This window comes from Mercurialis annua, linkage group LG1-X (genome assembly GCF_937616625.2).
Source record: "Mercurialis annua linkage group LG1-X, ddMerAnnu1.2, whole genome shotgun sequence".
In the NCBI taxonomy this organism is placed as follows: Eukaryota; Viridiplantae; Streptophyta; class Magnoliopsida; order Malpighiales; family Euphorbiaceae; genus Mercurialis; species Mercurialis annua.
The window spans coordinates 42,854,933-42,864,885 of record NC_065570.1 but is presented as its reverse complement, the minus strand read 5'-3'; the positions used below and the strand labels follow the sequence as shown (position 1 = coordinate 42,864,885).

Genomic DNA, 9,953 nt, shown 5'->3' with positions numbered 1-9,953 from the left:
GATGATTATCCACCATCTTCATCAGACGATGAAGACATTGGAGCGGCATATAATATAGAAATTTCATGATTCGTTTAAGTGTCATTTCTGTAGAATTTTGACTTTTATTTACGTTTGTTGATGTGGTAACTTTATTTTGTTAATAAATTATGTGTTATGGTTTTTATAATAGCTGTGTTTATTTTTTTCTTGTCGAATATTTTTTTGTAATCTTTTTTGCAGATATGAGAGGTTCAGGTGGTTCTTCTGCCGGCCGAGGCCGCGGTAGGGATACAGTTCAGGGACGGGGACGTGGACGCGGCGACCCAGAGCAAGATGCCCCTGAGGACTCGGATCCCGGGGCTGAGCAGCAGGTGCTAGCTGCTAGACCTGCGCCGCGGAGAGCGGCGAGACAGCCGCAACCACAGGGCCAGCCACCAGCGACGGACGAGACTGGGAGGGTTAGAGTTACACCAGATGCTGCAAGGTATGATTGACAACTTTTTTTTTTAAATAATTTTATTTAAAAAATGTGAAAACTAAGTGTTTTTGTAATGTGCAGAGAAAGATTACTGGATAGCAGGAACGACAGCGGGACAGCATCTAGGGCGATCTTGCCCATTTTCCGATCTAGATGGTTTGCTGAGGGTTCCTCGTGGAAGAAAATTACAGCAGAGCATAAGGGATTCTACTTCGAGGAGTTCAAGGTTGTTAAATATTTAAAATTTTAAATTTATGTTTAACTTTCTTTTTGATTTCTAATTATATTTATTTTTTAATGGTTTGCAGAAGGGTTTTTGCTGGGACCCGACCTACCCTGAGGATCTGATTAGAGGGGTCTTCAACCGACATGCGGGCAATCGGTATAAAGATACTCTCCACACCATGAAGCCGGATAAAAAAGAGGGCAGTGTTAGTGCTGATACTTGGGCGTCATGGAAGCGAGACTGGGTGTAATATCCAAAAATATTTAAGCATTTAATTGGACTACGTGTCCAGTCCTGTTTCGCCAGGATGGCGATATTGGAAATAATTTTCGAGAAACTTAATATTATTTTTCAATTCTAAAGTTAGAATTGGAATTAGAAGGAAAAATGTCAAGAAAAGCTCGAAATAAGGTATAGGGACTAAAGTGGTAATTTAGCCACTACGACTTAAAATGGAAATTATTTCGCCAAGGTCCGCGAAATGTTTTATAATATATGTGGTAAAAGTTTCGGGTCAATCGGAGACCTTTTGAAATTTGGACGCGGATGCGTTTGGGCTAAACTGCAACTTTTGAGAAGTTTAAGGGCTAAAGTGTAAATTAGCCAATTAAGCCTCGAGAATAGAAATTAAAGGATTATTGACGGAAAATAATAATTTTGGGTTAGTATTATTTATTTGAATATAAATAATACATAAGTAATTAAGTTAAAAAGGATAATTTAACCGTTAGGTTAAATTAGAAAGTTTAAAAGAGATGTGGTTTGAGTTAAAGAAATGAAGGATCAAAGTGGCTAATTAGCCAAGATATATTAAGGAAACCAAATGAATCAAGAAAGGAAGAAGAAGGAGCAGAAGGTTACAGAAAAGAGAAAGGAAATGGCGATCGATTCGTTCCGCCGCCGTTTCGCCGTTTCTCGTCCAATCGAGTGATTCTTGCGCCGATGGATTATGAATCCAATTCCCTATCATCTTTAAGATTCAAATCGAGGTAAGCTTGACGTTTTGATTTAGGGTTTTGAGCGGTTTTACCGTTTTAATGATTTTGAGTTTGAATTCGACGTTTTAAGCTTAAATCTTGAGTTTTGATGTTATTAAACGTTGCGGGATCGAATTAGGACGTTAGGCACGTCGGAAATGGCTCGGGGAATGAACCCCGGGGCTGCACATCGACAGCCGTTTGCTGCACGAACGTGCAGTACACGTTCGTGTAGCATACTGAACGAACGTGCAGTACACGTTCGTGTAGTAGACTGCACGAACGTGTAGCACACGTTCGTGTAGTACACTACACGAACGTGGAGCACACGAACGTGCAGCGTACTACTGCACAACTTGCAGTACACTGCTGCACGAACGTGCAGTCCTTCGCCAAAGGGGGATTTTCGAATCGGGCCTTCTGGGCCCTGACGCGACGCGGAAACTTGATTTCAGACAGTTTCAAGTCGCATAAACAATCACGATTTGATTGATTATCAAAACGTAAACTAGGACGTTTAAAAGAGAAAGTTGAGAGTCGTATTTGAGATACGATCGTGATAACCTAAGTTTATAACTTAGGGTTTTGATACTAAACCTACGTTTACGGATTTAACGTATAGGTAACTTAATTAAGTAACTGACGTACCGACAAGCTACCAAGCCAGTTAGCTGGAGTGGTTACGTAATTGGACAACGCATGGAGCTTATGCTTGCGGGATTATAATAGTGCAGCTTCGGATAGCGGTCACTGTGAGTGGCAATTTACTTTCGCGTGTTATTATTATTAAAGCTATTTTCATATATTATGAATATTATTATTAATCTATCGCATTTAAATGATTTGCTCGTATAAGATGTTATGTTTGGTAAATTTGATTATATGAATGCTGTTATATTCATTGTTTTGAATATAAATATTTAGTGTGCGATCCGAAGAAATCAACTACCTATTGGGTGTCAATAGCTGTGTGATCACCAGTATTTGAGTCAGTCTAGCGTGTCTAGATTGTCTATGAGATTATGAGATGCGCGCATATGATATGAATGCGATACGCGTGAGAACTCGGTTACGGTGTAACCTGAGCCCCGTATCTAGTGGGTTGGACCCACCAGTGAGTTGGACTCACACTTGGAGATTAAGAGATTGGTCGCGGCTGACGTGGTTGAGTGTAAACACTCCCGGGTCGGACCATTTGGATCAGTTTGATTTGAATATTCCGAGTAAGATAAATTAAGAGTTTAAGATTAGGATTTCGGTCGGATCTGCTATTTGCAAATATGATGTTATTTTCATATTATATTGGAATAATTATGCATATGTTTGAGTATGCGATGTGTATTTTCATAATACCGATAATAAGTTGCATACTCACTCAGTATTTTCCCAAATACTGACCCCTCACTTTGATGTTTGCAGGTAGACAGAGTCGGATTAGACAAACCATCTCCACTGTGCCAGAAGTCATTGGACTTGCACAAGTATAGGTTCCTAAAGCTGCAGTAGTCAGTAGGTGTCAATATTAGATAGACATTTTGACTTCAAACAATATTTTATATTGTAAACGCTAGCATAATATTTAAATATTTATAAATGCTTTATCCGAAAGAGTTTTTCCGAAAATGTCTTATATATAATATTATATTTTTAAATGTGAAAAATTATTAGTGGTTTTAGGCTTGCTACGGGTTTTGGAGCTACCACTCCCATTCCCTAGCGCCGGTCTCGGCTCAATAAATTGGGTCGTGACACTGGGATACTGCTGAGGCTAAGAAAAAGTCCGATATAGCACGAGCTAATCGGATGAGTGAGCCGTCCGGATCTGGCACCGGACCTGTTCGACATACCGCAGGATCGCGATCGGCTACGAGGCATAAGACAGGTATGGTATGTTTTTAATATTAATAATCGTGTTAAATATTTTGTTTATCTATTAATTAATTTTTTTCATTTCATATGATAGACTGAGGAGCTTGGTCGAGAGCCCACTTTGGCTGAGTTGCATGTACGGTTGCACCTGACCAAAGCTGATCGGACTGTCTTTGTTGACAAGAGATCAAAGGATAAAAATGTAAGTTTATTTTAACCTTAAGTGACTGTTTAATATGACATATATATAACTTTAATTATATAGACGTTGTTTATAGGATGTTTACGTGTTTGTTGTGGGTGTTGTGATTGCTGTTACTTATAGTTGAACAGAGTGTCTGTAGTTTTTGCAGGATGTCCCTGAAAAATGGGTGATGATCAAATTATAGACAAAATGCTGCCCAATTTTAGTTAGAAATGTAGGTTTAACTAATCTATAAATTTGTATTTTTTAAATCTCAGGACCGTTTTCAGGCAGAGCTTGCTGCAGCAACACAGTCTCAGGCAGCTGGAGAAGGGAGTTCGTCGACTCCAGAGCCGATCGACGAGAACGAGCTGTTTTTGTCTCTCAAGGCAATCAAGAAGCAGCGAGTTTACGGTATTGGATCGGCTTCAGCATCCTACGTCGGCCAGAGCAGCGCTAGCCGATTGCGCCGCGGCGGATCATCCCAGCAGGGGAACGTTAGTACTGAGGACATAGAGCAGCGTATTGCTAGGGAGGTTGAGGAGCGGCTCGAGCAGCGGATTCGTACTGTGGAGGCGGGTTTTGAAGAGCGGGTCGAGCAGCGAATCCGTACTGTGGAGGCGGGTTTCGACGAGCGGATCCGTACTGAGCTTGCGCGGTTGATGACTACACTCCCACCCGAGTTACGCCCGCAGTTCCCACCACCCCCACCCCCTCCTGCTGATGACACCACCAGTTTAGAGTAGGCTTGTGATACACTTGGACATATTTATGCTTTTTGTTCGTATACTTTAACATATGTATTCATGTTTTTGTATACTTTTTGACGTTTATATATATATATATATATATATATATATATATATATATATATATATATATATATTACGGATTTGGTTATATATATTTATTGTTTCTTATGTATGTGAATGGTATATTTAACAGGTCTAACGAATAACAGAAAAAATATGAAAATACGCCGTAAAAAAATAAAATTTTGCAAAAAATAGGTAATTTAGCGACTAATTTTTTAAACTTTAGCGACGGATGGGTCCGTCGCTAAGTTAACATGACACGACTGTTTCTTGCAATTGGCGACGGACAATTCCGTCGCCAATTGCAAGAAACGACGATGGAATTAGCGACGGAAGAGCCGTCGCTAAATTGGCGACGGAAACTTCCGTCGCTACGTCGTCGGAAATTGGTCGGCTGGCCGACCAATTTACCGACCGTTTGTCTCCAACTTACCGACGGAATATTCGGTCGGTAAGTTGGCGACAGATGGTGTCTTGGGTCGCTATTACAATTAGCGACCCAAAATCTACCGACGGACGCCGTCCGTCGGTAATCCGTCGCTAATTGTAATTAGCGACGGATCTCAGGTGTTTAGCGACGGAAATATCCGTCGCCAAACACCTGTTTTCTAGTAGTGTTCCATCAATAATTGGAATGACGTTTCCGTGTTTCTCGAAATTATTGCGGATATTGCCGCCGGTACAAATATGCTGTGAAAATCACAGTAGGCCTCCATCTCGCATCTGCCTTCCCACAACTTCCCCCACGAAGGCTCAGGTGAAACAACAACATTTCCAAAATCATTCAATTTTTGTGTGTGCCGACCAACAAATATATGTCCGGCTTGTGATTTATCCATGCAAGGATGGATTGGGCTATTTTGAAAAGCTCGTTTTTTTCCATACCAAACTTCGCAAAAAGGATACTCATATTTCTGCACAACTTGAATTGTCGAAGAATTTCGACGTCTTGACGAACTCATACCTATATATTACACAATGCAATAATTCAAATAACATCAAATTTTAAAAAACTTATATCGTTGAAATAACTTCAAATTTTAAAAGAGCAACTACTAAGATTTTATAAAATTCACATGTTAGGAAAATTAGTACAAGTCGAAGCATTATGGCCGGCGATACTACATCTACTGCAAAAATTAGGGTCTCTGTCCTCTCTATAGGTCTGGTCCATATCATTTCTAATCCTTTGGTTTACCGGCCGTCCCTTCTTTCTTATCAACTTAATGTCTGGAATAAATGGCACCTCCCGAGAACCAATCCACATCTCGTCTGCAGGTAATTGATTAAATTGAGTATTCCACGCTTGTATGGCATTCTTGGTTTGGTACCGCCACCCTACGTAGTTGTGAGGGTTATAATTTTCTTGATGAATGACTGCCATAGCATGGGAGCAGGGGATCTGGCGGTGTTGGAACTTTCTGCACGTGCACTTCATCATTTGAAGGTTGACCTTCTGAATATTTCCTCCCTTTCTTCGAAAATTGTCTTTCTTAGTAATCACTCTATAAGTCAGGGTGTCCGGGTTATATTTCTTGAGTTTATGTGTGCGGGCCTTTAATGTTGTATTTTTCATATGCGTGTTGCAGATCGGAGTGAACATGACACGCCTTGGGCGATTATCCTTTTATACATTTCCCAACGCTTGACGAACATATCGCTGAGCCTGTCAAAGATAGCCTCTATCATCGCTGTGATTGGAAGCCCCCTTATATTCTTTGGAGTCGCATTAATGGACTCGGCGTAGTTCGTCGTCATTACACCGTTCCATTGCGCCTTAATGTCCCAACACAAAGCCCACTATTCTTTCTTAAGATATCTCTCATCGGTCAAATAAGCATACCCCGTCGGAGATCTTATTGCCATAGTGGCCATGTATTGCTTGTACTTTTTCTCTTGAAAAATCCGACCTACACGTTAATATGAGGTATTTGTTAGTGCAAAATTTATACAATTTTTTTGTTCAATAACCAGAAATGTTGACGAGTAACAGCAAAATACCTGCTTTCTCAGCCAGCATCTTCATATCATTATTTCTGATATGAGTGTGGAAATTAGCCATTAAATGCCGAATACAGAAAAAATGATCAATCCCTTCCCATTCCGGACGCTTCAAAATCGATATTAATCCGGGTGCACGATCTGAAACAATGGCCACCTTTCGGTCGCGAATGATTTGATCTCCAAGATGATTCAAAAAATATTCAAAACTCTCACTAGATTCGGATTCAACTATTGCAAACGCCACTAGCATTATGTGGTTGTTGCCATCTACCGCCGACGCTATCAACATATGCAATTTGTATTTACCATATAAGTGCGTCCCGCCGATGAATAGAACTGGTTTGCAAAATGGAAATCCGTCAACCATCGGAAAGAAGGTCCAAAACATTCTTTTGAAAATTCTAAATTGCACCCCACCGCAATCAGTTAGGCGACCTGTTGGAAATGGATATAGTTAGGATATAATGTAAATTTAATATGTAATTAAATTTATAAAAGTGATTTATTTTCATACCTTCACCATGCCAGAAGGATCCAGGATTCACGAGGACCACATTATCCATGAATTTCGTGATTTGCGTGTAGTTATATTCCTAGTCCCCGTAGACGCTGCTAATTGCTCTCTCCTTTTCATACCACACCCGCTTATATGGAAGGGCAAGTCCTAAGGATTCTAAAATCCCTGTCATAAGCGTCTTAATCCGAATATCACGCTGCCCCAACACTTGACTCTTAATAAAATCGGCAATTTGAATAATTCCAAAATTTCTGTGGTTACGAGTTGACGCTAGCATATCACATTTGTGTGGCCCGATATATTTCATCAACGTCCATGTGTTGGTTTTCTGGAGCAGGGTGGCACGCAGCCACCAATTGCACATTTTTTGATGCTTGCAAACTAGGACCAGTGTTGTTTTTGTTGTCCGGTGACTCTGAAACTCTCGTCCATTATCAACCGAATAAGTAATGGCACATGTTCGCACAGCCAATCGACTCGAGTAAATCATCCCGGTTCGAAATTTCATCCCACGCTGCCATTCAATGTTCGGCGCTTCCCATGTCTCGTCCACATCAAAGTCACTGAGATCGACACATCGTATGTGTTGCGGAAGTTGAGACTGGTATTGTGTAATATTACTTGGTTCTTCAACGATTGGACTATCCTCCATATCCTCTTCCTCACTATCATAGTGCTCGTCTTCTTCCTCTTCCACACTACCTCTCTCAGACTCACTAGAACATAAATCTAGTTGCATCGAAATTTCATTAGAAGCCGAAATATGATACTCCACGTAGAACTCTAACACAATCAACGTCGGCATTTGAGCTGTCTGGTTCAGAATCACAAATACGTGTTGGTCATCTTGCACTTCGAACAACGAGTATGAACATATCTCGTACCTTTCAACATGAGGTAGCCGAAAATAAATTTTCGTGACCTCCGGAGGGCTCACACTAGTAGATACTGCCGTTCTACAGATTTCGGCCAACTCCCCAAAATTTATTCTTCCATTAATCGGCACATGAACATATCTACCCCCCAAATATTCAAGTCCACGGGGGGAGTTTATGATGCTACCATCACACCATATCACAAATAATATACTGTTTGACGCCATTACTACAAACATGCGTAATAAATTAATATTAAAGTAATTTATACAAATGTAAATTTTTAGGATTAATTCATATTTTTTTATATAAAAAATGATAAATTTAATTCACTTAGATATATTTATAAAGTAATATTTTTAACAATTTATAAACAATTCATTTAATAATTTAAATTAATTTATTTAACTATTTAGAAAATCGTACATATTTAGCCACACTATTATACATTTTATCAAGTATTTATGCATAATGTTCATTCTATAATGTTTTTGTATTTTATATTCATACATATCGTTTTAATATTTTAAATCTAAATCTAATAATATAAATTTTAAATCTAATATTAACTAAATTCTAAATCAAATATTAACTAAATTCTAAATCTAATAATACACATTTTAATATTTATTAATAAAAAAAATTAGCTATCAAAAAGTAATACGGACTTACCTCTTGTAGTCCTCGCAAAATAATAATAATAAGACTTTAAGCTCCAAAATAAAATTCAACGCCAAAATAATCCGGTTAACCTCCAAAAATAATCCGCCAAACTAATTACCCAAATCCGCCCATTATATATAACATTTTTTTTAAGTGTGTTGAGTTGTGTGGTGAAACAATTCAACCCCCCCCCCCCCCCTTTAAATAGGGGATGCCGCCCGCAATGGCTCTTTGCGGGCGGCTTAAATTCCCTGCCATGTGGCAGGGAATGTTGACAACTGGCCCGCAATGAACCTTTGCGGGCCAGGGTGATTAACTGGCCCGCAAAGGCTCATTGCGGGCCAGATTTCTGCCCGCAATAAGCCTTTGCGGGCAGCGTGGGCCCCAGGCACAAAAATATAATTTTTGTGTTTTGGGGCACAAAACCAGGAATTCTAATATTATGGAGGCACTTTTTTGTCAAAAACCCTTTTATTTTTACCATGATCTATAAAAATTGTCATATAAAATCATCACCTTTAAAGAGAATTCAAATCTATCACCATTTTAAAGTCCGATAGTTTTTGTTGACTAGGCTAGCGAAAAATGACGTGACTGAAAATTATTGTAAAAGTTAATTATATATTAAATCACCAACTTATTTACGTGGAAATAATTTGACATTCGAATCTTTAAATTTATAATCAGGTGTCTGATTTGATACTTTAATAAGTTCCGTCAAAATTACGTCACACATATATGTTCAATATCGTACTCATCTAGGGATTTGGAGTCCAAGTGGGATTAGTGTCACACTAATAGTTTTAATTCAGAGGTTAAAACAAAAAGAATTAATGTCAAAAAATACTCTTAAGTTAAAGTTCAATCTAGGGTAATCTACATAAACCCTCTAAAAGTGCTATAATGTTATGTGTTTACTTCAGCATTTTAATTTTAGAAGAAATCTCCCAAAAAAAAGAAATTTTTTCACAAATTTCCGATAACCCAAAATTAACTAAAATTAAGAGAAAGTTGGACAATTATACCCCCAACACTTATGTTCCATCCTTCTCAATATACCACTGTAGCACAGAGGAAAGAAAAGACAACGCACATGAAATTGTTATAAACTTAACGATAATATAGATAATGCTTGTAGACTAAACTAATGAATATTTAGTGAACACTTAATAATGCAATAAGAGAGCAAATATTTGGGAGGATTTTACTACTTTTGTAAGTATATTTTCACTTGTAAATTTTACATGGAATGGAACCTATTTATAGGCAATTTCACCCACCATGTAATTAATGCATTTGCATGCATGTCAAATATGGAGGGTTGAAATATTTTCACCTAATTAGATAGGTAACTTTGAATTTG

The 9,953-nt window shown here is 38.6% G+C and overlaps 1 protein-coding gene across 1 annotated transcript; it reads left to right on the top strand.

Moving 5' to 3' along the window:
• The first annotated feature begins 224 nt into the window (after positions 1 to 224).
• Positions 225 to 936, top strand: LOC130015052 (uncharacterized). The gene is made up of 3 exons (XM_056104481.1): positions 225 to 466; positions 542 to 686; positions 769 to 936. Exons 1-3 carry the CDS (start codon positions 225 to 227, stop codon positions 934 to 936), a joined length of 555 nt encoding a protein of 184 aa, XP_055960456.1.
• Positions 937 to 9,953: the final 9,017 nt, after the last annotated feature.